The sequence below is a fragment of the Siniperca chuatsi genome, linkage group LG2 (genome assembly GCF_020085105.1).
Source record: "Siniperca chuatsi isolate FFG_IHB_CAS linkage group LG2, ASM2008510v1, whole genome shotgun sequence".
Taxonomy (NCBI): Eukaryota; Metazoa; Chordata; class Actinopteri; order Centrarchiformes; family Sinipercidae; genus Siniperca; species Siniperca chuatsi.
Window position 1 is genome coordinate 515,599 of NC_058043.1, and position 27,896 is coordinate 543,494.

General features: G+C 44.5%; 2 protein-coding genes across 2 annotated transcripts; one reads left to right on the forward strand and one right to left on the reverse strand.

Annotated features, from left to right (window-relative positions):
- Window positions 1-10,046: 10,046 nt before the first annotated feature.
- LOC122886444 (transcription factor HES-5-like) lies at window positions 10,047-11,334 on the reverse strand. The gene is made up of 2 exons (XM_044218666.1): window positions 11,110-11,334; window positions 10,047-10,994 (listed from the first exon to the last, which is right to left on the reverse strand). The coding sequence occupies exons 1-2, from the start codon at window positions 11,170-11,172 to the stop codon at window positions 10,581-10,583; spliced, it is 477 nt and encodes a 158-aa protein (XP_044074601.1). The 5' UTR covers window positions 11,173-11,334; the 3' UTR covers window positions 10,047-10,580.
- Window positions 11,335-24,895: 13,561 nt separating this feature from the next.
- Window positions 24,896-27,888, forward strand: LOC122886337 (nuclear factor 7, brain-like). The gene is made up of 2 exons (XM_044218371.1): window positions 24,896-25,078; window positions 25,300-27,888. Exon 2 carries the CDS (start codon window positions 25,317-25,319, stop codon window positions 26,703-26,705), a length of 1,389 nt encoding a protein of 462 aa, XP_044074306.1. The 5' UTR covers window positions 24,896-25,078; window positions 25,300-25,316; the 3' UTR covers window positions 26,706-27,888.
- Window positions 27,889-27,896: the final 8 nt, after the last annotated feature.

Here is a 27,896-nt window from a genome sequence, read left to right on the forward strand (position 1 = left end):
TCTAAATGAGTAATTTTCCTTTTTTGCATTTTAATTCCAGATGTTTTACATAATTTACACATCATGTAACACCAGGTGTTCATCACACTACACTTAAGAGGGCAGCAGAGAATCTTTGTGCCTTCCAGGTGTTTAAGTTTCATTTAGTTGAGGACAAGCAGGTGTTTTTTGTTTATGTAAAGTGTACATGGTTTGGGTCGATGTATATTTGGAAAATTAAGCAAAACAGATCCTTTAGATTCTTGTCAGATCTTTGCAGTGACTTCACTCAGGGGCAGCGGTGGAAAGAAACTTAGTACATTTACTCATATATTGTACTTAAATACAATTTTGAGGTACGTGTACTTTCTCTACTTTTTATTCCACTACACTTATGTGACAGCTTCAGTTACTGTGAACATTTGAAATACTGCACACACTGTAACAATCTGAGTCTTATTTTGTAAAAACAAAAAAAAGGTGACTTTTTAAAAAATTCTTTCTTCTTTCAACATTTTCACATTTATTTTTTTAAGTTCATGAAAAGGTGATTTTTATTGGAAACACGTTAAAATAATCTCAGTAGACCGGCAGTGTCTTCCACTTATTGTAAGAAAAAAAAAGACTTTTAGGACTAATAATCCAATATTATTAATAATTTGTGATATATTAAAACACTGTTCTGCATTAGAGTACTTTTAATACTTTAAGTACATTTGGTTGATGATACTTCTGTACTTTTACTTAAGTTAAACTTTGCAGAACTTTTACTTTTAATGGAGTATTTTATAGTGTGGTATTGCTACTTTTACTTAAGTAAAGGATCTGAGTACTTCTTCCACCTCTGTTAAACTGTATATAAAATATTTATAGTATTTTATGCTTCTTCCACCACTGGAGGACATTTAATCTTTAATAACACATTTTATGAATTGAACATTTGTTTATTATATAATAAATGAAGTGGAGTAGGAGTAGAAAGTAGCATAAATTGTAAATTAAAAAGTAAAGTACGAGTACTTCAAAATTGTAGCTACTCAGTGTTTAAAATATTTAGTGTGCCCTCACTGATGTAAACGTGATGGACAAAATAACAGAAACACCTGTCAGTATAACTCAGTATAGTTTAACAGCAGCACAAACTGATCGTACAGCTGAATCAACACCTCTTAGATATGTGTACCTAATAAACTGGACACTGTATATATAAATGTATATGCACATGTATTCATGTTTGTATATATGTATGTAATATCGTAGAAAAGGTTTCAGTCGTAGTCATCTGGACACTGTTTTCAGAATCAAGACGTTTCGGCTCCCATCCGGAAGTCATTCTGAATTGTGAAAAAAATTGGACGGGAACTGGAAATTTAAGCTAATCTGAGTTGCATAAGCCCTGCCCTCAGGAAGGAATCTGCCTGAGTATCTGTTAATAGCTAGTTTCACCTGAAACTGACCTAATAGTTTCAAGATGGCCCAGTGATCAGTAATCAGGCCTATTGTTCTCTTAATAGGACCAAAATACATCGTCTTTTACCCGCAGGTCCTCTCAGGTCCCCTCTGACCCCCCTCAGGTCCTCTCAGGTCCCCTCTGATCCCCCTCAGGTCCTCTCAGGTCCTCTCAAGTCCCCTCTGACCCCACTCAGGTTCTCTCAGGTCCTCTCAGGTCCCCTCTGACCCCCCTCAGATCCTCTCATGTCCCTTCTGACCCCCCTCAGGTTGTGTCAGGTCCTTTCATGTCCTCTCATGTCCTCTCAGGTCCCCACTGACCCCCCTCAGATCCTCTCAGGTCCCATCTGACCCCCCTCAGATCCTCCCAGGTCCTCTCAGGTCCCATCTGACCCCCCTCATGTCTTCCCATGTCCTCTAATGTCCTCTCAAGTCCCCTCTGAATGCCTCTGACCCCCCTCAGATCCTCTCAGGTCCTCTTAGGTCCTCTCAGGTCCTCTCAAGTCCCCTCTGACCCCACTCAGGTTCTCTCATGTCCTCTCAGGTCCCCACTGCCCCCCTCAGATCCTCTCAGGTCCCTGACCCCCCCTCAGATCCTCCCAGGTCCTCTCAGGTCCCATCTGACCCCCTCCTCAGATGTCCTCTCAGGTTGTCCCTCTGAATGGACCCCCTCAGATCCTCTCAGGTCCTCTTAGGTCCGCTCAGGTCCTCTCAAGTCCCCTCTGAACGCCTCTGACCCCCTCAGGTCCTGTAAGGTCCCCTCTGACCCCCCTCAGGTCCTCTCATGTCCTCTCAGGTCCTCTCTGACCCCCCTCAAGTCCCCTCACATCCTCTCAGGTCCTCTAATGTCCTCTCAAGTCTTCTCTGAACCCCTCTGACCCCCCTCAGGTCCTCTCAGGTCTGCTCTGAACCCCCTCAGATCCTCTCAGGTCCTTGTAGGTCCCCTCAGGCCCCTCAGACCCCCCTTCAGATCCTCTCAGGTCCCTCAGGTCCCATCTGACCCCCTCAGGTCAGGTCCCCTCTGACCCCCCCTTCAGAGGTCCTCTCTCCCCTCAGGTCCTCTCAGATCCCATCTGACCCCCTCTCGGGTCCTTTTGGGTCCTCTCATGTCCCAGTCCCCTCTGAACCCCCTGACCCCCTCAGGTCCTCTCAGGTCCCCTCTGACCCCCTCAGGGACCTCGCAGGTCCCCTCGGGTCCCCCCCTCTCTCATGTCCTCTCAGTCCTCTCTGACCCCTCTGAAGCCTCCCTCACATCCTCTCAGGTCCTCTAATGTCCTCTCAAGTCTTCTCTGAACCCCTCTGACCCCCTCCCTCAGGTCCCTCGGGTCCCCTCTGACCCCCCTCAGGTCCTCTCATGTCCTCTCAGGTCCTCTCTGACCCCCCTCAAGTCCCCTCACATCCTCTCAGGTCCTCTAATGTCCTCTCAAGTCTTCTCTGAACCCCTCTGACCCCCCTCAGGTCCTCTCAGGTCTGCTCTGAACCCCCTCAGATCCTCTCAGGTCCTTGTAGGTCCCCTCAGGCCCTTTCAGGTACCCTCTGACCCCCTTCAGATCCTCTCAGGTCCTCTCAGATCCCATCTGACCCCCCTCAGGTCCTCTCAGGTCCCCTCTGACCCCCCCTCAGGACCTCGCAGGTCCCCTCGGGTCCCCTCTGACCCCCCTCAGGTCCTCTCTGACCCCCTTCAGATCCCCTCAGGTCCTCTCAGATCCCATCTGACCCCCCTCGGGTCCTTTTGGGTCCTCTCATGTCCTCTTAAGTCCCCTCTGAACCCCTCTGACCCCCCTCAGGTCCTCTCAGGTCCCCTCTGACCCCCCTCCCTCAGGTCCTCTCAGGTCCCCTCTGACCCCCCCTCAGGTCCTCTCTGACCCCCTCTCAGGTCCTCTCAGGTCCCCTCTGACCCCCCTCAAGGCCTCTCAGGTCCCCTGAGGTTCTCTAAGGTCTCTTCCGACCCCACAGGTCCCCCACCGGTCCTCTCAGGTCCCCTCAGGTCCCCTCTGACCCTCCTCCGGTCCTCTCAGGTGCCCTCTGACCCACCTCAGGTCCTCTCAGGTCCCACTAAGGTCCTTTCAAGTCCCCTCTGACCCCTCTCAGGTCCTCTCAGGTCCCTTCTGATACCCATCAGGTCCTCTCAGGTCTCTTCTGACCCTTCTCAGGTTCTCTCAGGTCCTCTCAGGTCCCTTCTGACGCCCATCAGGTCCTCTCAGGTCTCTTCTGACCCCCGTCAAATCCTCTCAGGTCTTGTCATGTCCTCTCAAGTCCTCTATGAACCCTTCTGCCCCCCCTCATGTCCTTTCAAGTCCCCTCTGACCCCCCTCAGATCCTCTCAGGTCCTCTCAGGTCCCCTCTGACCCCCCTCAAGGCCTCTCAGCTTCCCTCTGACCCCCCTCATGTCCTCTCAGGTCCTGTCATTTCCTCTTTGAGCCCCCTCAGGTCCTCTCAGATCCCATCTGACCCCCCTCAGGTCATTTCAGGTCCCCTCAGGTCCTCTCAGATCCCATCTGCCCCCCCTCAGGTCCTTTCGGGTCCTCTCATGTCCACTTAAGTCCCCTCTGAACCCCTCTGACCCCCTCAGGTCCTCTCAGGTCCCCTCAGGTCCCCTCTGACCCCCCTCAGGTCCCTCTCTTACCCCCTCTCAGGTCCTCTCAGGTCCCCTCTGACCCCCCTCAAGGCCTCTCAGGTCCCCTCAGGTTCTCTAAGGTCTCTTCTGACCCCACAGGTCCCCCACCGGTCCTCTCAGGTGCCCTCTGACCTCCCTCAGGTCCCCTCAGGTCCTGTCATTTCCTCTTTGAGCCCCCTCAGGTCCTCTCAGATCCCATCTGACCCTCCTCAGGTCATTTCAGGTCCCCTCAGGTCCTCTCTGATCCCATCTGACCCCCTCAGGTCCTTTCGGGTCCTCTCATGTCCACTTAAGTCCCCTCTGAACCCCTCTGACCCCCTCAGGTCCTCTCAGGTCCCCTCAGGTCCGCTCTGACCCCCCTCAGGTCCTCTCTTACCCCCTCTCAGGTCCTCTCAGGTCCCCTCTGACCCCCCTCAAGGCCTCTCAGGTCCCCTCAGGTTCTCTAAGGTCTCTTCTGACCCCACAGGTCCCCCACCGGTCCTCTCAGGTGCCCTCTGACCTCCCTCAGGTCCCCTCTGACCCTCCTCCGGTCCTCTCAGGTGACCTCTGATCCACCTCAGGTCCTCTCAGGTCCCACTAAGGTCCTTTCAAGTCCCCTCTGACCCCTCTCAGGTTCTCTCAGGTCCCTTCTGATACCCATCAGGTCCTCTCAGGTCTCTTCTGACCCTTCTCAGGTTCTCTCAGGTCCTCTCAGGTCCCTTCTGACGCCCATCAGGTCCTCTCAGGTCTCTTCTGACCCCCGTCAGATTCTCTCAGGTCCTCTCAGGTCCCATCTGACCCCCCTCAGGTCCTCTCAGGTCATGTCATGTACTCTCAAGTCCCCTCTGAACCCCTCTGAACACCCTCAGTTCCTTTCAAGTCCCCTCAGACCCCTCTCAAGTTCTCTCAGGTCCTCTCTGACTCCCCTCAGGTCCTCTTAGATCACCTCTGATCCCACTCAGGTCCTCTCAGTTTACCTCACGTCTCCCTCAGGTCCCCTCTGACCCCCCTCAGGTTCTCTCAGGTCCTGTCAGGTCCTCTCAAGTCCTCTATGAACCCTTCTGCCCCCCCTCAAGTCCTCTGAGGTCATGTCATGTACTCTCAAGTCCCCTCTGAACCCCTCTGAACACCCTCAGTTCCTTTCAAGTCTCTCTGACCCCCCTCACGTCCTCTCAGGTCCCCTCTGAGCTCCCTATCAGTTCCTCTCAGGTCCCCCTGAGGTCCCATCTGACCCCCCTCAGGTCCTCTCATGTCATCTAATGTCATGTCATGTCAGGTTAGGGTTAGTGTGTGTTTCTGAGAGTGTGTGTGTGTGTGTGTGTGTGAGTTGTAAGCTGAGCTGCAGGGCGTCTCCCCTGTGTGGAGTCTGCCTCTCCTCAGCTTTCCCACACTCCTCAGCCTTTCTCCCCCTTTATCCCCAGGACAAAGGAAGTGTGCCATGTTAAACTACCCCCCCCCCCACACACACACACACACACACACACACACACCACGATGGTGAGAAACCTTCTGACCATGCAGCCCCCCCCCAACTTATCTGCCTCCAGATCTGCAGGGAAAAGTTGGCTGACTGTTGTATCTGCATGGTGTTTATCAGGGTTCAATACTCCAGAGAAACCTGCGCCACAGTATATCGGTGCAGTACACAGTATATCGGTGCAGTACACAGTGTATCGTGCAGTACACAGTGTATCGGTGCAGTACACAGTGTATCGTGCAGTACACAGTATATCGGTGCAGTACACAGTATATCGTGCAGTACACAGTATATCCGTGCAGTACACAGTATATCGTGCAGTACACAGTATATCGGTGCAGTACACAGTGTATCGGTGCAGTACACAGTGTATCGTGCAGTACACAGTATATCGGTGCAGTACACAGTGTATCTGTGCAGTACACAGTATATCGGTGCAGTACACAGTATATCGGTGCAGTACACAGTGTATCGTGCAGTACACAGTATATCGTGCAGTACACAGTATATCGGTGCAGTACACAGTATATCGTGCAGTACACAGTATATCGGTGCAGTACACAGTATATCGGTGCAGTACACAGTGTATCGGTGCAGTACACAGTATATCGTGCAGTACACAGTATATCGTGCAGTACACAGTATATCGGTGCAGTACACAGTGTATCGTGCAGTACACAGTATATCGTGCAGTACACAGTATATCGGTGCAGTACACAGTGTATCGTGCAGTACACAGTATATCGGTGCAGTACACAGTGTATCGGTGCAGTACACAGTATATCGGTGCAGTACACAGTATATCGTGCAGTACACAGTATATCGTGCAGTACACAGTATATTGGTGCAGTACACAGTTAATCGGTGTAGTACACAGTATTTCGGTGCAGTACACAGTATATCGATGTAGTACACAGTATATAGGTGCAGTACACAGTATATGGTGCAGTACACAGTGTATCGTGCAGTACACAGTGTATCGTGCAGTACACAGTGTATCGTGCAGTACACAGTATATCGGTGTAGTACACAGTATATCGGTGCAGTACACAGTATATTGGTGCAGTACACAGTATATCGTGCAGTACACAGTATATCGGTGTAGTACACAGTATATCGGTGCAGTACACAGTATATCGGTGCAGTACACAGTGTATCGTGCAGTACACAGTATATTGGTGCAGTACACAGTATATCTTGCAGTACACAGTGTATCGGTGCAGTACACAGTATATCGTGTAGTACACAGTGTATCATGCAGTACACAGTATATTGGTGCAGTACACAGTATATCGGTGCAGTACACAGTGTATCGGTGCAGTACACAGTATATCGGTGCAGTACACAGTGTATCATGCAGTACACAGTGTATCATGCAGTACACAGTATATTGGTGCAGTACACAGACTATCGGTGCAGTACACAGTGTATCGTGCAGTACACAGTGTATCATGCAGTACACAGTATATTGGTGCAGTACACAGTATATCTTGCAGTACACAGTGTATCGGTGCAGTACACAGTGTATCGGTGCAGTACACAGTATATCGGTGTAGTACACAGTGTATCTGTGCAGTACACAGTATATCGTGTAGTACACAGTATATCGGTGTAGTACACAGTGTATCTGTGCAGTACACAGTATATCGGTGCAGTACACAGTATATCGGTGTAGTACACAGTATATCGGTGCAGTACACAGTATATCGGTGCAGTACACAGTGTATCGGTGCAGTACACAGTGTATCGGTGTAGTACACAGTATATCGGTGCAGTACACAGTATATCGGTGCAGTACACAGTGTATCGGTGCAGTACACAGTGTATCGGTGTAGTACACAGTATATTGGTGCAGTACACAGTATATCTTGCAGTACACAGTGTATCGGTGCAGTACACAGTGTATCGGTGTAGTACACAGTGTATCTGTGCAGTACACAGTATATCGTGTAGTACACAGTATATCGGTGTAGTACACAGTGTATCTGTGCAGTACACAGTATATCGGTGCAGTACACAGTATATCGGTGCAGTACACAGTGTATCGGTGTAGTACACAGTGTATCGGTGCAGTACACAGTGTATCGGTGTAGTACACAGTATATCGGTGCAGTACACAGTATATCGGTGCAGTACACAGTGTATCGGTGTAGTACACAGTATATCGGTGCAGTACACAGTGTATCGGTGTAGTACACAGTGTATCGGTGTAGTACACAGTATATCGGTGCAGTACACAGTGTATCGGTGTAGTACACAGTATATCGGTGCAGTACACAGCGAGTCATACAGTTTTCTTGTTGAAGCAGTCGTGGTGATGCATGTTTCACACCTGTGTGGAGGCGTGGGAAATCTCTGCCCTGTGTCTGATTTCAGCAGGTGTAAGTCAGGCTGCAGGTGTGGGTGCAGATGGGTTTACACACTCTGAGCAAACACACACACACACACAGGTAAGGACACACAATGCAGCACAATAACACATTACAATGGTTATACAGTTCGTAAAGGGGGCTTAGTTTCTCCTCTTCGATAAATCTGAACTGGGGTCAGTTCTCTTTCAGTTTACTCCATTTAGGGACTGTATGAAAATTATTACTGGCATTAGTTTTATCAGTTTGTATCATAAAATCTAATGATTTTATGATTTGTTTTGTCCAACCAAGACACTTTAAGCCTTTCTTACTTCCTTTATCACTTTGCACTGTTGGTGGGGGAGGTTTGCAGCTTTTGCCTTCAGGGGAGGGTCCTGAGAAAATATCAGTAACAGTGATCAAATAGAGTCCCTTATAGGCTGATGATGCAGTCGTCTTCATAAAGATTTAAATTTATGTTGAAAACTGTCAGCTTCACAGAAGATATGAAAGTTGTGTCAGTATACAAGTAGTTGTAATAAGTCTTGCATTCAAAATATGTAAGTATTTTCAGCTAAATGTACTGAAAATATCGAAAGTAGATGTGTTCATCATGCAGACTCGTCCCTTTCAGAGGGTTCATATACTGTATCATGTACTGTAAACTGCATTTTAATGCATTTTAGTGTTGTTACTGGTCAAGGTGCAGCTAATTCTAAATACTTTATTTACAGGTTAACAGAGGTGGAAGAAGTAGTCAGTTAAGTAGTTTTACTTAAGTAAAAGTAGCAACACCACACTGTAAAATAATCCATTACAAGAAAAAGTCCTTCATTCAAATTTTAAGTAAAGTATCAAAAGTAAAAGTATTCATTTTGCAAAATGTTTTCTTGCAAAGGAGAATACACAAAGCAAATATTTTACATCCCGGCACTCTCTATGATTAATCTATAAAACCTTTAATAAATTATTTAACAAATACTAATAAAGCTGATTGTTGCATCTTATTAACCCTTTTTAAAACAGGCGTCATAAGAAAGTTGTACCCAGTATTGTAATGCTGTCACTGATGAGGTGGAACTAATTATCATAATTTCTTTATATATTGCTGGGAAATTTATTCTGTAACAACACATCAACCTGTATGAGCTTTATAATAATCTTTGTGTTTTGAAAGTAAAATATTACCCTGAAAAGTAACTTAAATAAAATAAATGTAGTGAATAGTAGTATATTGTACAATATTTCCCTCTGAAATTTTGTAAAGTAGAAGTATAACATAGCATAAAATAAATATTCAAGTAGGCTATCTCAAATTTGTATTTCTTCAGCAAATGAACCCAGATAAGAATGAAAATGTTATAAGTTGTAAAAGAGATGAAGATACAGAGTTCATACAACATAAAGTCTGAAGTATGTTGGAGTTTTGTTAAATTTAAACCCGTCCGCTGAGGAAGACTTTTCACCCAACAGCCTCCAACTCAGATCTTCATGTTTCCTCCTGTCCCTGTTCAAGAGTTCATTTAGCTTGAAATGTAACAACATGCAGGTTTTCACCCGTCGTGTGTTTGTTTGTCAGCATGTAAAGTGAGACGTGTTTGAAATTTATTCACTAAGGTGTGAATGCTTTCAGATGTCTGTAGTTTGCTTGGTTTTATCTCAGGCTTGTGTTTGCAAGCGTTCTTATTTAATGTGTTTCATTGTGATGTTTTGGTTTTCATGCAGCTATCCAAGACATTGATCTCCAATGGGAGACAATAAAGTAACGTTAACCTTAATCGTGCTTTGATTTTATCGAACCTTTCAGGACGATGCAGTGCATGCATTGCATTTTCAATAAAACCTGAGAATAACCTGGAGATACAAACCTACAACCCCCCCAAACACACACAGATACATAATAATTGCTGTTATCTCTCGTCACAATAAGCCTGGTCCTGGTTGAAGGGTGTGGGAGACCTCTAAACCCACGAGGCTCAGACAACACCTCCTGTTTTCATGGATTAATGGGAGAGAAGCCCGATCAATATCTATCTTATCACACTGATTTACACATTCTGTCCTCATGTTTTATGGAGATAATAAAGATCTTAGTTCACAGCAGCTCACAATCTCATTTACAGGAAGAATTTTTCTTTTTTATGTCAAAAACTGAAAGAAAATGAATATTGCAAGAAAACAGAAAATATCAAGATCGTTTGCAAAAAAATGTTTATTCTGAGATTTCTCTTTTGAGATTACAAGTTTTCATTTTTACTTTTCCTCAGGAAAAGTGTTCTTGTTTTCACATTCAATCACTTTAACAAGTAATTAGAGCAAACACATAGTGTCTACGCTTCATTTCACAGCACAATAATGCCTCATTTGGAACACCTGCGGTCCCAACACCGCCTTTACAAAAGGCATTCAGTGCACTACAACATCATCAACACACTAAGAGAATGATAATGAGGTTTCAGTTAGCTCAGCAAACATCCACATGAAGACAACGTCTCTACAAACAATCCTCAGAGGAAACAGGATTCATGAAGTCAAAGTTCTTCAACAGCACAAACTGAGCCGCTGTCAACAAGAAAAACACTTTCTTCAATATGAAGAAATCTTTCTTTAAAACAGGATAAAATAATAAAGAGGAAAGGTCCGTTGAATAAATGATGTGGAGGTCAGTCTCCTGCGGGCTCCATGATGGTGAACATCCATCGGGTTGATCCAGAGTTTCATGGAGCTTCTACCACGGCCTCCACACGGCTCTGTCGGGGCTGGGCAGCTGCTTCACCGCAGCCTGGATGTGGCTGTGGGAGGAGAGGGCCGGCGTGGGGCCGGCGTCCTGGCCGGCTCTGTGGGCAGCGTGGAGGTACCGGAGGTGCGGCAGGGTCACTTCCTTCAGGGAGCTGGCGGACAGGAAGTGCAGCGTCTCCTTCCAGCAGTGGGAGTAGCCGTCGCCGTGAGCCGTGCGAGCGGCCGGGCTCTGAGGCCGCAGCTGCTGCTTCAGGAACACCACCGTCATCTCCAGGACGTCGGCCTTCTCCAGCTTGGCGTTGGGATCCTGTTTGTGGAACTCCTTCTCCAGCAGGACCTTGAGCTGCTCGATGCAGCTGTTGATGCGATCTCTGCGCATCTTCTCCACAGCTGGTTTCCTCAGCTGGTGAACACAACAGGAAGCTCAGTCAGGAACACATTCAGTACATTCAGGCCACAGAGAAAAGGAGCTGAGCGGTTCACAAGTGTCATAAGACTGAATGAGAAGCAGGACTTACTTTGTGTCTGTCTTTGGTGGAGAGCATTGAGACGGGAGAGTCTCTGGTGTTGGCTGGAGCCATTGTGCTGGAGTGCAGAGCTTCTGTGGGAGAGCAGAGTGAGCTGTGAGGTGACTGAGGATCCCTCGCCTCTATTTATAGGCCCACATTAGCATTACAAAGCCATGAGTCCCAGGCAGGATTAGCTTTCCCACACTCTGAGGCCAGTGGGCGAGGCACACACAACAATAGGAGAGAGGCATCAATTATCTCATGGTTAACTGGCCTCATGGCCGGAGCGCTGCTGCAGATGTGTGAAGGTGCAGAGCGACACACTTTTATTACCTGGGAACCTTCCTGCTGTCTGATGGGATCAGGCTGCTGCAGATGTGCAGCGGCTCAGACAGAAGCCTGATAAGGGCCACTAAAGACATAAAGATAAGACACATGCTGGATTCACAGCACACTGACAACAGGTCAGTTTACATGCTCTGTACAAGGGAACTGACCTGAAACGTTACTGTTGGATTAACAGGGAATGAAACCCTGTTTTTGATATAAACCTTAAAGTTTTATTGTTGAAACTGTCAAAAGTTAGAGATTAGACTACTCACTGGAAACAACAGACATGAATCATTGTTAGAAATTAAACTTCCCAACAGATTGTTTAATTTAACTTGACAAACTTCAACATTAAAATGCTTCTTAAATGTTAATGAACGAGTATTAATAATATAATATAATATACATAATAACACTAACAGGGGCTACTATGTACTTTTACTTTTGATACTTTACATTTTTCTGTATTTTAAGATTTAAAATTTAATATGTTATTATTGAAATACACATTATAGCCTTTTTAAAGAAAAGTGTTGCCAGTAAAATAAAATAATAGATGTTTATAATTTCAACAAACTAAAAGAGACGTGGGGCAAAACTCAGAGAGAATTGGAGGGAAAAAGTAACTGTCAATTAAACACAATTATCCAGAGTCCTCTGGGAAGGCACACTTCTATTGTGTGACCCCTCCTCCTGCTCCTCTGAGAACCCCCCCCCCACCTCCTCCTCTTTCACTCACCTCTTTAGGAGAATATGTAATAAATGGAGAAGAGAGTGTGGGAAAGGAGGTTGGGATCCTGCTCACACACATCCTCCAGTCAATAGAGCGCTCTCCCCGGCCCCCCCAGGCCTCCCCCCTCCACAGAGACCCTTTCAACCTGCAGGATCAGATCAGAGGCTCCGCCGAGCCAGGGGACGCGTGTGGGACGTCTCCCCGTGTTCCCGCCCTCGTTCACATCAACCAGACCTCATGAGCGTTTCAGTGTGTTTATACTCATCTACTGATTACTACACCTCCTCCTCCTCCTCCTCCTCCTGCAGCCCTCTCATAAACCAAACATGTGGTTCAACACCTGCTGCCAGCGCTGGCAGAAGTATTCACACCATTTCCATTAGTAAAAGTACTACAACAATGTCAATATACTACACTACAAGTAAAAGTCCATTTGTATTATCAGCTTCATGTAGTTTAAGCATCAGCAGTAAAAGTACACAAGTATTACTGTTTAACAGGAGTTTTGATAAATTACTCTTACAGACTTTTCAGTCCCTCTGAGATGTAGTGAAGTAGAAGTAAAGTAGTAGAAAATGGAAAGTAAAGTACCTTAAAAGTTGTACTTAAGTACAGTTATGGAATCGGCTACTTTATATGGAAGACAGCAGGTTATGGTACGATATGGTTTAAGTACATGAAGCTGAGAATACTTCTGTACTTTTACTTGAAGAATGAAGGACTTTTATTTGTGATGCAGTATTTTTACTTACTGTACTGATACTTTTACTTAAGTTAAGGACGCTACATTTTTCTGGTTTTACGTCTTTTCTTTTTACGCTTCTTTTTTAAAAGCGGCCTACAAATAAAGTTCTTTTACTATTATAAATATTTCTATTGAGTTAATGATATAGTGACTAGAGTGACTTTTAACAGCAGAGAGAAGAATATAAGATGGTTGCCCCGAGCGAGGGAGGAAATGAGTGAGTAATTTGGGCGTCTTTAATGTGCGTTAATGACCATGAAAGAGGCAGATGGTGCAGAGTCCTCTTGGAGGGAAATCTTAACGTCCTTTTCTTCTCTGTTCCTCAGGATGCATTTCTTAGCAGTGAGTCATGACACAATATGCAGATGAAAACGCATCATTTTGCCTATAAACACATTCCAGTGCAGGTTCCCCCATTCAGAGAGAAAAGCCTCAGAGTGCCCCCCCCCACGTGCACACGCCAAACAACACGTCTCCATGGCTTTGAGCCCAGATGCATCAGCGAGTGTGTGTGTGTGTGTGAGGACCTCTCTGCACTGAGGAATGTGTGAGAGCTGCGACCGGCTCCTCGTTCCCACACTTCAGCCTCCATTCAGGGCAGCGGCCCACCCTGCGGCGGCCGCCACTGATCCTCCAGACCCTCATTATGCTCCGGCCTCAATGGGCCATCTGGACAGCTGCCGGGGAGTCGACCCTCCACACAGACCCCCAGCACACCTCCGAGTGTGCAGGTACATGATAATGACAGCAAAGGTGTTGTGGTACCTGAGTTCATTTCATTAAAGAAAACTATGATGGAAAATATTCTTTGACGACGAAAACAAGAAAAAGGTGACCTTTGAAAACGAGAACTACGACAAGATGTTTTACATTTTTAAAACTAAACTAATGTGACAAACAGACGAATGTAAATTAACTGTTGTAATAGTTTTATTCAACGACTTGCAGAATCACACACTGCAGCTCCTGGTTGGTCAAACAGTTTCCTCCACCAGCCAATAACTTCTCTTGTTCAGGACTTGATTTACCTGTTGGACCTGTCACGTTCTGTCAGCGATGTTATCTGCTTTAACCACAGCGTCATGACGTCATAAAACAGATTTATTTTCCAACAGTGAGATGATGTCATCCTGCTGATGCAGCACAGTCTCACGGCAGTTTGTGAAATAGTCACGAAATTTAAAGGATTCGTGAACATGGACACGAATTTTCCATTTTTTCGTGACGCAGTCTTTGTCCAGACAGTAACACAGTCAATTTAGCATGAATTCATTCTAATCTTTCTGTCATTATAGGAGCTGTTCATTGGCCTCCAAGTGTGGGAACCTGCAGTGAAACTGAGACCCGCACAGTTTACAGTGCTGCCCTCAGTTTGGACTACAGGCAGTCCTCCACAGACTCCACAGATAATATAAACAGCATTTTGGTGAGTTGTCCGCTGCTGTGCTGCTGCTGAACTGTACCTGGAAAATACAATCAGAAATGCTGCATCAAAGTATTGTCAGGTACTTTCTGTCTTCTGTTATAAAGAGTGACTGACACAGTGAAGTCATAAAGGCTCAACAGAAGCTCACCAGGATGAAGGTCACAGTTTCTGACACAGAGGCTAGATTAAAAACATGTAGTATACTCTCTGAATATTGTCGGGTTATTGGCCTTTTGTAGCTATCTGTGTAACAGCGCCCCCTGTGGTCACAACACCTGGATGAGCCCCCACAGGTGTCCCTCATTAACACACACTTATACTGTACATCTGCCGGTGTGTCGTAATGTTTCAGATATTATCAGGTGTGCATTGACTCTTATTGTTATTATTAAGACTCTTTAGACTTGGTGACGCCTCCAGCAGCTGTTTGCTCTTAGTTACACATAAAAAAGTAAGCAGACAGCCAACAAATACAGTATAATAAAGAAGAAATGATAAACCATGACCAAACAGGCACTCTGCTAAATATACAGTAAAAGCAGCTGTTACTTATTATTTTAATAAACTCAGCGAGATAAACTCTTTGTGGAGTTTTTTGGCGGGAGTCTGGTGTCGGAGAGTGAAAGGTCCAGCTGCTGCTCGGAGGACAAAGACAGGACCGCAGCTTTCTCACACTCACACCATTCAGAGCTGACAACTGGGAAGTGTGCGTCCCAGTTTCCCTCCAGCTCCCCAGCAGCTCTTACAGTTTATTACTAGTAAGTGCGGCCATATGGTAATAAGCAGCTTAACATTTCCATGTGAATATGGCAGCAGCGAGCAGAGAGTTACTGCTGGATATCCGACCGTTGAATTAGTGTTAAACTGTTTACTGAGTATCTCCCTGTAACAATCAGTGGTGAGAACGGTATTTGAAGCATGCCGCACGCAGCACACTTATTATTGTTGTGTTTCCATTCATGATGCACAACAATGCATTCTCCTCCTCCAGAGGGATGCTTCGGCTTCGTTTCAGTAACAATGAGAGGACCTGCTCGGCTCAAACGCCAAAGACTCCCTGACACTTTGTACAAATGCAAATGAGCATCACAGGCTTCTCCTATAACTGTCTTTGGTACATACTTAACAACAGTCCCTCCCCGAGTACAAGGATTTAATTTAATATTCAGAGGAGGAAGCACTTACTAATACTTAATTACAAAAGTCCTGCATTGAAACTCTTACTTTAGTAAGTACAAGCAAGCAGAATATACTTCAGCAGGCGTATCAGGTGATATATTCACTGCTGGAAGAAGTATTCAGATCCTTTACGTAAAAGTATCAATGCAAATTACATCATCAAATTAAATCCGTTACAAATAAAAATATTTAATTACAAATAAAGGTAGTTAAGTAAAAGTACATAAGCTTAAGCAGCAAAATGTACTTAAAATAACTAAAGTGTTATGTTGTTATATGTTTATAGGCTCAGCAGGTACAGCAGGCCGGACATTCTCCTTCAGGAGTTTTTGGTAGACGGCAGAATTGATGGTTCCATTTATCACAGCAAGTCTTCCAGGTCCTGAAGCAGCAGAACAGCCCCAGACCATCACACTGCCACCACCATATTTTACTGTTGGTATGATGTTCTTTTTCTGAAATGCAGTGTTACTTTTACGCCAGATGTAATGGGACACACACCTTCCAAAAAGTTCAACTTTTGTCTCGTCAGTCCACAGAGTATTTTCCCAAAAGTCTCTGGGATCATCAAGATGTTTTCTGGCAAAAATGAGACGAGCCTTAATGTTCTTTTTGCTCAGCAGTGGTTTTCGTCTTGGAGCTCTGCCATGCAGGCCATTGTTGCCCAGTCTCTTTCTTATGGTGGAGTCATGAACACAGACCTTAACTGAGGTGAGTGAGGCCTGCAGTTGATTGGTTGTCCAGTTGTCCACTAGGACTTTGGAGTGGCCTAGTGGAGATAAGTTGAGCAAACTGTTTGCGAATGTTTATTCAACATCTGTTGCATAATAGCTGAACCTTATATGGATTCAGATGTGAATTTGATACAGCATTCTAGTGAGGCTGACAGACTTTGGAGTGGCCTAGTCAAAGTCCTGACCTATATATGTGACTATTTTGTATACCAGGCACATATCTGTTTGGCGTCAATACTTGATCTGTGTATGATTGTTTGGACTGCGTGATGAGAACAGGTCATTGATAATGATGATATGGAACTATAAAACATGCTATTGACTGTTATGTCCAGACTTCAGGGACACTGAGGAGCCTGACCCTGAAGACTGGATAAATAACTGATGCTCCTCTCCCTCTGGACTCATTCAGAGCAGATTATACTGATGTATGTTTTGCTGCTGTGAGTCCGTCTGCAGACGCTTGAAGTAAACCTACAGAAAGACAAGTGATTGCCTCGAGTGTTTCTTTATTCTGCAATTTGGCGTTGTCTGCGTTTTCACTTGTGTGAGAGGACTTGGGCGCTCGGAGCAGCAGGTTAAGACCGTGCATGGCTAAGAGTCTGGGACTCTGTACCTCAACCTCCCAGACAAGGAAGGGTGGAGACGTGGAGGCCTGCTGCCCTGAGTGTCCGAGGCTCGTTCACTGCTGTGATCCAGTGAACCTAGTGGCTGTGGCAGCACTCTCTGTCTGGGTTTATTCAACGGGGCCCGGGGTATACCGATTCACACTACCGTGAGGGGTGTGCGTGCCAGATGTGTCAGCAGGGCAGATCTGGGACCGCTGTGTGAATCATTGCAGTATTTTGGCCAAATGTTTCACTGTCAGACAGGGGTATTTCTTACAGGCCGGTTCTTTTCTACACACTCTTGCCTCACTCATTAGGTTCCCTCGTGGGTTGTTTAAAGATTCGTAGTTTGGAACTCATCTTTAAAAAGGGGGGAGTGAGTGGTGACATGGGGTGTGTTGTGTAAAGTGCTTAAACAGTGATACATGTGAAAATATTGATGTGTGTGATAGGAAGTGATTCAGACAGAGTCAGTGCATTAGCTGTGGGCTACAACTTGAGCTAATCTGCCGAATATTTTCTCGATTAATCAATTAATAGTTTGGTCAGAAAAACATTAGAAAAACCCGTCCGTCCTCACCAGAAAAATGTCCGTATAGGTCGACTGTGAAAGCAGCTTATTATGACCCATAGTTACGTTTCTTGTTAGGCCGCGACCTCTAGTGGTCATAATAATTATGACGGGAGCAAAGGAGGAAGTCGTGTGACCTAGGATAAAGTGGGTGGTTGAGTCAAACTAACACAAGACTTTCAGTTCAATTCAATTTTATTTATATAGCGCCAATTCATAACAGAAGTTATCTCATTGCAATTTTCCCATCTGAGAGAGAGAGAGAGAGAGAAAGAGAAAGGTTTTGCAGGAGAGGGAGGCACAATGCAAATACCACCTAGATTTTTTTTTATATAGTAGAATAGTAATTGTAGTGTTAATATTAATAAATTAATAATAATAGGAATGACAGCTATAGGAATAATAATGTCAGCATCAGTAACAGAGCCAATAACAACCACTGTAGCAGCAGTTGTCGAGCAGGAACACGGGGGCAGCAGGTGGCCCACAACCACAGATCCAGACTCTGCAGGAACACGGGGGCAGCAGGTGGCCCACAACCACAGATCCAGACTCTGCAGCTCCGGAGGCAGAAATACCTGCTGAAAGTGACAGAAGGAGAGAAATGAGAAAGCACAGAACTACGAGAGAGAGAAGATGTCGAGTTTGTAACATGCAGTAATGGGATAAAAATGGGGTTCATGTCCCGTGTGAAACTAAGACCAAGTCAACTTTGACTTATTTAAAGTTTTAAGTTAAATAACGTTACGTAGTTGACTTACGTCATGTGAGTTACGTAACTTATTTTAACCCAAACCACAATCTTTTCCTAAACCTAACCAAGTAGTTTTGTTGCCTAAACCGAACCAAACTAGATCTGCTCTATAGGAAAAGTGCGATGAGATAACTTCTGTTATGAATTGGCGCTATATAAATAAAACTGAATTGAACTGACCTACATCAGTACGCCTGTCGCTCAAATTTTCCAATGGTCGTATATGTCGTTTTGGGAGTCACTGACAATCGACCTATTCTGTCGTTTAGGTATGAGGATGTGCTGAAAAAAACTAAAGGAATGCTGATCACAACCTGAGGTGACGTCTTCAAAGGTCTTGTTTTGTCGGACAATCTAAAGCCTAAATATATTACACTTACTATCATGTAAGAAATGAAATAGCTGCAAACTTTCACATTTGAGAGGCTGGAACCCTTAAATGTTTGTTAGAAAAATTACAACAATGATTAAATATGAAAATAGTTGCTGATTAATCGATCAACTAATTGATTAACCGACGAATAGACTAAACGTTGCAGCTCTAGTCTGATGATCTTTATTTCTGACCTGAGGTTACAGGAAGGAAAATCCCCTGCAGCTGTTTCAGTGGTTTGAGGATCAGGATCGTTGTTCTTGGCCGATCAGCACTGGATCCTCCACCTGTTGAATGGCGCTCTGTAATCTGCCTACTGCCCTGATTCAGACATATTAACTGTCTGCATACTTTACATTTCTGCATTTTACACTCCAATTCTTTCATGTAACTTCAGTATTTTTCCACTCTGCTGAACCCGAAGCTGTCATTTTAGCATAAAAACTAACTGGAGGAAACAGCTGGAGGTGAAAAGTTGAACCAGTTTAATGCAAAAACATTAATTTAAGGTCGGACTACATCTACGACAGTTGTGTTGAAGCGTTACTGAACTTTGGAGAAGGTGTCTTTGTTTCAGTACATACGATATAAAAGCTCCCACTAAAAATGTTTCCTGCGAAACAGAGTTTAGTGAGAAATACCGAGCTATAACATAATGTCAATTTTTGGTATTTAATTCTAGTGGATAATCCCCCTTGACTTTGTCACAAGAGGGTGTTAAACCGTAGTGGGTCCCTGCTGGCCTGTCTGTGTAGGCTGCTAGCTTTACTGACCGCTATCAAAAACAAAATGGTGTCCAGTGTGGCTTTGACTTAACAGGTGAAAAAGGTTTTGCCAGGTGACTTTTTTTTCAGGATAATTTTTCTAAGTCTTTGTTATTGTAATACTCATTTTGAGGCTGAAGTAATAATAATAAAACTTTATTTATAGAGCACTTATCAAAACAAAGTACAAAGTGCTTCACAACAAGAGAAATAAAATACCACAGTGAATGACAAAATATTAAGAAATAAAATACATAAAATACACAAAAGCAATAAAATAAACAATAAAATAAACAGCCAGTTCAGGTAAAATCAGGATCTGCTTTCAGATAAAAATGTGTTTTGAGAAGAGACTTAAAAGAAGATGCTGACTCAGCCAACATGATGTCTTCGGGCAGTTTGTTCCAGAGCCTCGGGGCCCTGATGGCAAAAGCTCTGTCCCCCTTAGTTTCCATCCTGGACTCAGGAACAGACAGGAGACCCCTGCCCGAAGATCTCAAACTACGTGAAGGTTCATAAGGGATTACAAGGTCTAAAATGTAGTCTGGAGCCATGAAGAGCCTTAAAAGTAATCAATAAGATCTTAAAATCAATCCTAAAACCAACAGGGAGCCAATGTAAAGAGGCTGAAACAGCTGTTATGTGGTCGCACCTCTGGGTCCTGGTTTACAGCCGAGCAGCTGAGTTCTGTGCAGTCTGCAGTTGTGTCAAAGTTTTTTGATTAAGACAAGTGAACAGGCTGTTACAATAATCAAGGCGTGAGGAGATAAAAGCATGTACAACAGTTTCTGCATCACTAAGATTTAAAATAGATCAGATTTTTGCAAAGTTTCTGAGGTGATAGAAACATGATTGGACAAACTTAGTGATATGTTGCTCAAAACATAAATTGTTATCAAACAGGACAGCAAGATTTCTAGCAACAGGCTTGATATGTTTTGACAGGTTACCAGTAGATGGCAGTATTTGTTTAGTGATGTGTTGGGGCCCAGTAACAAGGATTTCAGTTTTATTTGAGTTGAAAATGTATCAACATCCAGTGTTTTATGTCAGACAGGCAGTCCTGCAGAAAACTCAGTGGGCTTGACAGGGAGGTACAACTGTGTGTCATCTGCATAACAATGAAAAGAAATACCATGTCTGCAGATTACATCACCCAAAGGAAGCATGTATAAGGAGAACAGTATTGGTCCCAGAGTTGAACCTTGAGGCCCACCATACTTGATATGGGAAAAGGATGACATGAAGTTATTAATGCTGACACAGAATATCCCATTGGACAGATAAGATGAGAACCAGTCTAGTGCAGTGCCAGATATGCCCACCCAGTGCCTCAGTCTATCTAAAAGAATGCCATGATCAATTGTATCAAAGGCAGCACTTAAGTCCAGCAGCACAAGAATTGAATACATGCCTGCGTCTGCATTCATTAAAAGGTCATTGGTGACTTTGAGAAGGGCTGTCTCAGTGCTGTGGTGCTGACAAAAGCCAGATTGGAACTTTTCAAAGGTATTATTGTTTTCCACAGCAGCAAGAAGCTGCTTGGATACAAGTTTTTCTAGAATCTTCGAAATGAAAGACAATTTGGAGATTGGGCGATAGTTATCCAGGAGGGTGGGATCAAGCCCAGGTTTTTTTTAGGACTGGCTGGACACAAGCTGTTTTAAAGTAATCAGGGACGCAGCAAGTAGACAGCGAGCTGTTAAAAATAATTTGTAAAAGGGGCACAATACAATCCATAACTTACAATAAAAACCTAGTTGGGATTTTGTCCAGAGGGCTGGAGGACACTCTCATAAGCAACATGATGTCTGCGAGTTCAGGCAGCGTAACAGCATAGAAATTGCTCAAAGAATCCCTAAGTGGGTGATCCGCATCTAAAAAGGCAAGATTGGGGGTGCACCACTACCCCATGTTCTAAATAGGACAAAAAGCATTGATGTTTTCTTCCAGGTGAGTTTTCACCTGTTCTTAAGTCATCAACACAGGAGAGAAAAGAATTTAGATCAGACTTAGAAATTGGATCAGCATAATGTTTTTTCCTCACTTGCCTCTCAGGGCTTCTGCAGCTTTGGGCTGTGCATGCAACAAAAAAGCAAAGCCTGGGAGTGAATGATCTTGGCTGCTATTTCAGTTTGTTGTCACAGTCCAGCCACATCTGTCCCCCCTCTCCTTGTGTGCTGTTGTGTTTCATCCCTCCCTGTGTTGCTGGTCGGTCCCCTGTCTGTCTCTCAGTCTGTGTGTGTGTCCTGGTCTGGGCGTGGCACTCTGGTCTCCCTCCTGCTGCTGATCACCGGCACACCTGATGCTCATCATCCAATCAAGCCTCACAGTATATCTACCTGGCTCTACCTTTCATTCATTGCCAGATCGTCTCAGTGCACCACTGTGGCACTTTGCTACGGCCAAATTCTGGCCCAGTCTAGTTTTCCCTGTCTGACTGTCTTTGCTTCAGATCCATTTCCTGCCGGTGATCTTAGCCAGCATGATAAACCAGAGTCTCTTCAGTCTAGCTGCCTTCACCTCTCTGCCTACCGTGCTACTCGAGCCAACTTCAGCACACTCTGCTCACCGCCTTCGCCCTCGGAGTCCTGCCAGTACGCCACGAGCCTCAGCAGAAGTCCTCCGCCTGCCTCGCCTGCTCTGGAGCCCTCACCTACCAGTGATCCACTGTATCATTGTGCAAATAAAACCTGTCTGAACTAACTTCCAGTTCTCTGTCTTCGCGTCCTGCTTTTGGGTCCTTTTTAGATCGTTAACTACAACATTTGTTTACCCTAAACCTTTCCTCAAATCAGCACCGCTGGTTCAAACAGTAAACACTATAGAAACACAACGAGCCGTGCTTAGCTGCACACACTGGAACTGAGCTAATCAAAACTGCCACACTGCTCTCATAAGAACACTGTGAATTAAAGCTTCTTGTAAAAGTGTGAGAAACAGGACAACGTAAAACACATTTCCAATGAATGAACACTTTTACTAAAACGATGAAAAGTTCCTCTGATGTGATTGTAGCACAACTGTTGCTACCGGGTTCCCCCGGCATAAACACAGACGCAGCAATGCGTTTCGCATGTAACATCTTTTATTTGAACAGACTGCTCACACACTTTCTTCCAGTAATCATCAAAAACACTGAACCATTACGCCTCTTGCTTGGTCGCGCTGGGTAAAGATAAGGTTGTTTGTGAGAAACTAAAACAGGAGGATCCGGGCAGAGAGACAGACTCCTGAGAAGAGCATCTTGTTTTGTCTCTTTATCAGAGTTTATCACAAAGCTTCCCAGACGCTGTTCAATGGAATCTTTGATTAAAATGAAGCACATCATAACTCTGCAACAAACGAGCACCCTCCGACCTTCGGCAAAACACATCAAAGACCACAGCTGTTGGTATCACGTGTGCACATTTTATTCTCACAGCTCTCATGTATGTCCATCAACTGTAGACACTGTTTATAATCTACAGTATATTCCAAACTATATAAAAATAAAGGCTTCGTTACAACACTATATGCATTAATCAGGAATACTTTTCACTGAGCAACACGACCTGAATTATTATAGAACTTGATTGTCTATATATGTCTATATCAAGGAAAATATTTTCCACACTTCTTCTTCTTATCACGGTTTAAACAATCGATCCAAAGTTCCCCAGCCTGGCTGTCTGTCTCGTCTGTGTGGCAGATCGAGGTCCAGCACGCTACTACACATGAAGGGAGAGCATAATTAGTCAATGAGCCACAAGCTCTCCCTGGCACTGCTCACCTGAGCCCCTCCCCCACCTCTCTCTCCCTGCAGCTGACTGCTAACCACGGCCACCTCCACAGTGATGTACCAACATGGCAGCCGGGCCACCTGATAGCAAGATGGTCACATACCACAAAACCACAACGTCCTCGTTTGATTCCAGCCGCTTTGTTCTGCGTGAAGCTCTCAATGCTGCAGTTCAGTGTAAGTCAGGGTTTTAACTCAACGCCGGCTTTGGCAGCAGCAGAGAATTACTCTCCATTTACATACCAGCTAAGCTATACCATAACAGCTTCTTAAAATACCCACTCTTGATCCTGGGGTTTTAGCCAACCATAGACCTACATCTAACCTTCCCTTTCTCTCTAAGATCCTTGAGAAAGCAGTCGCCAATCAGTTGTGTGACTTTCTAAATAACAATAGTTTATTTGAGGATTTTCAGTCAGGATTTAAAGTGTATCATAGCACAGAGACAGCACTGGTGAAAATTACAAATGACCTTCTAATTGCATCAGACAATGGATTTGTCTTTGTACTTGTCTTGTTAGATCTTAGTGCTGCGTTTGACACCACTGACCATCACAGTCTATTACAGAGACTGGAACATGTAATTGGCATTAAAGGAGCCGCACTAAGCTGGTTTAAATCCTATCTATCAGATCGATCTCAGTGTGTACATGTTAACGGTGAGTCCTCCGTGCACGCCAAAGTTAGTCATGGAGTTCCACAAGGTTCTGTGCTTGGACCAATTCTATTCACCTTATACTGTATATGTTTCCTCTAGGCAATATTATTAGGAAACGCTCCATAAACTTAAATTGTTATGCAGATGATACCCAATTATATCTATCGTTCAAGCCAGATTATCTAAAAATATAGTTACTCTAGATGCCATTGCCCTGGCCTCCAGCAGCACCGTAAGTAACTTCGGAGTTATCTTTGATCAAGTTGTCCTTTAACTCCCACGTAAAACAAACTTCAAGGACTGCCTTCTTTCACCTACGTAACTTTGCAAAAATCAGCCACATCCTGTCTCAAAATGATGCCGAAAAACTAGTGCATGCATTTGTTACTTCCAGGTTGGACTATTGTAACCTTTTCTTTGACCGAGGTCCAGCACGCTACTGCACATGAAGGGAGAGCATAATTAGTCAATGAGCCACAAGGTCTCCCTGGCACTGCTCACCTGAGCCCCTCCCCCACCTCTCTCTCTCCCTGCAGCTGACTGCTAACCACGCCCACCTCCACATTGATGTACCAACATGGCAGCCGGGCCACCTGATAGCAAGATGGTCCCATACCACAAAACCACAACGTCCTCGTTTGATTCCCGCCGCTTTGTTCTACGTGAAGCTCTTACTGCTGCAGTTCAGTGTAAGTCTGGGTTTGAACTCAACGCTGGCTTTGGCAGCAGCAGAGAATTACTCTGCATTTACATACCAGCCAAGCTACGCTAACCGACTAGCTGCAGCTGCTACATTAAAACATCTGACAAATGTGTTTTAAATATCAGCAAAGTATCCCGGAAACATTGCAAAGTATTAACAGCTTGACTTGGCTTTTATTGAGTTTGACTCATTTATTTTTATTTCTTGCACTTTGCCCACTTTCATCAGCTGTTTTATCTTTGTGTAACTTGTTTCTGAAAGTAAATGAAGTTAATATTAATATTTTATTAGTGGTAAAACAGGTGATAGCAGTGGTGCCATTGTTGTCATGTTCTTCATTTTTCTTTAACATGATTTTAATAAAGTAAAGAATCACAGAAATAACTGAAAATTAATTTGTGTTTTCTTGCTGCTCTTTCCATGAAAGTCATGTTGACATAATGACGCGATCTCAAAGCGCTGTGATGGATCATATTCATCATATTTATCATCTGTTCCCTTTAAGATGAAACAGTGGCCTGACAGAGCTCCACCCCCACCTGACTCATCCGAGACAAACCAAGAGACAGTCAGTTCCTGTTCAGTTCTCAGTGAGAAGAGACGCAGCGACAGACAGACGGTAAGATTTACCTTCATTACAAAGCTGTGACTTCAGCTGAGGGAGGACAGTTACAGGGGGGAGTACTGAAGAACTGAAGCACTGAAGTAGAGAAATACTTCAACTGCAACCTGCTGCTGACTGAAAAACACTCTAAGTGAAAGTAACTGAGGCAACTTTCTACAGCAGGGAGGGGAACACAACTGACTTCCTGTTGTAACGTGCTGTCTGTTGTGTTTCAGCTTCACTCGGAGACAAAATGGCTTCCAGATCAGAGGAGGATTTCTGCTGTCCGGTCTGTCATGAGGTCTTTAGAGATCCTGTTGTTCTGTCATGTAGCCACAGCTTCTGTAAAGACTGTCTGCAGAGCTGGTGGAGAGAGAATCCAGCACACGAGTGTCCAGTTTGTAAGAGAAGGTCTTCAAAGTCAGAACCACCTTTAAACCGGGCGTTAAAGAACCTGTGTGAGGCCTTCTTACAGGACAGAGATCAGAGAGCTTCAGAGGCTCTCTGCAGTCTGCATGCTGAGAAACTCAAACTCTTCTGTCTGGACCATCAGCAGCCAGTGTGTGTCGTCTGCAGAGATTCAGAAAAACACAGCGACCACAGATTCAGACCCATCGATGAAGCTGCACGACAACACAAGAAGAAACTTCAGGAAACTCTGGAGCCCTTAAAGAAGACGTTACAGGTTTCTGAACAAGTTAAAGTGAAGTTTGGTCAAACAGCAGAACACCTGAAGGTCCAGGCCCGACACACAGAGAGGCAGATTAAGGAGCAGTTTAAGAAGCTTCACCAGTTTCTAGAGGAGGAAGAGGAGGCCAGGATGGCTGCACTGAGGGAGGAAGAGGAGCAGAAGAGTCAGATGCTGAAGGAGAAGATGGAGGCTCTGAGCAGAGAGATAGCAGCTCTTTCAGACACAGTCAGAGCCACAGAGGAGCAGCTGAGAGCTGAAGACGTCTCATTCCTGCTCAACTACAAGGCTGCAGTGGAAAGAGTCCAGCAGCGCCCCTTGCTGGAGGATCCACAGCTGCCCTCAGGAGCTCTGATAGACCAGGCCAAACACCTGGGCAACCTGACCTTCAACATCTGGAACAAGATGAAGGACATGGTCTCCTACACTCCTGTGATCCTGGACCCAAACACTGCTGGTCCAAGACTCATCCTGTCTGAAGATCTGATCAGTGTGAGAGGAGGAGAGAGACAGCAGCTTCCTGACAATCCAGAGAGGTTTGATGGTTATTACTCTGTCCTGGGCTCTGAGGGCTTCAACTCAGGGACTCACAGCTGGGAGGTCGAGGTTGGAGACAGTACAGTCTGGTTTCTGGGTGTGTTAGCAGAGTCTGTCCAGAGGAAGGGACTCAAACTGTCCGGATTCTGGGGAATATTGTTATATAAAGGTCAATACTCAGCACGCTCACCACCAATTCCACCCACTGATCTCCGAAATCAGAAGAATCCTAAGAGGATCAGAGTGAATCTGGACTGGAACAGAGGAACGCTGTCGTTCTCTGATCCTGATACTAACACACACATACACACCGTTACACACACTTTCACTGAGAGGATGTTTCCATTCATTTACACTATGGCTAAATTGCAGATATCAGCAGTGAAGGTCTGTGTGACAGTGGAACAGAGCAGTTAGAGATAAAGAGGATGATTATATTTATGATGATGTTTATTTCTTAAAGGGAAAAGTCTCTGAATTGAACCTGTGAAGCTGCACCTGTCCTCCTGCTGCCTCATTATTCCAAACCTATGTTGATCTTTGGTTCACTTACTGTTTTTCATTGGTTTTATTTCTTTTTCTTGGTATTTAGTTCGACACTTTTAGTTTCTGTTGTCGACCTTTTCATATGTGAAATGATTTCACTCTGTTTCTTTATGTTTGCTTCGTTTAGCCTTTTCTTTTTTATGGATCCTGTGTCATTTGAAATAGTTGTCCATGTTTTATTATTTGGACTGGTGTGTGTGGAGCCATGAAGAGCAGCAGCCACTCTGTGAAGCTGATGAGGATCCAGATAAAGAAACAACAATCAGTTTATCAATAGCTGCATGTTTGAGCGGCCAATCATTGTTCAGATCCAAATGTCTGGTTCTTATTAATATTAACGTTATTATAATAAAGCAGTTTGTAAATGCAGGTTCAACAATCTGTGTATAAATGTAACATTCACACTGTGGCTGAACATTTTACCACTGAAGGTCTCAGTGACAAAACAACAGCTTTGATAGATGTTTGCAGTTTGAATGTGGTGATTAGTACTCAGTTATTCCCTTCTTAAAAATCAGCATCTGTCCATCTAAAGTCCATCTCAGTCAAACAGTGTATTACAGCAGCGCAGGAGTTGGCTGAACAAATGCAAATATATCAGTTCAACAGCAGCTCAACTAAATGTTTCAGAGAACTTTACAAACTGTAAAAATCTGTTTGTTAAAAATCTTTAATGATTACTTCAGTAAACTGTGGTGTGTTTGAATCCCAAACGACCCCAAAGCTCTCATGTCACTTTCTCTGCTGACTTTTCCCGCCTCCCCACCGCCGACAGCCGCGGCCGGAGGCAGAAGCAATATCTCAGGAACGCCTGGAGGGGATTTCTTCACATGACTCAAACATCCACATGGACTCAAAGACGAACTGATTCGAATCTGGAGGTCAAAGGTCAGTGTGACCTCACAAAACACGTTTTTGCCCATAACTCAAGAACTGAGGCGGTAATTATGACAAAACTGTAAATGTGCAGGCTCTGTCTTCACTGGTACCTTTAAGTTTATTAGCCTAAATTTTGTTCTTCCTGTAACAAAATATATTATTTGTTATTTATGTATTGATCTG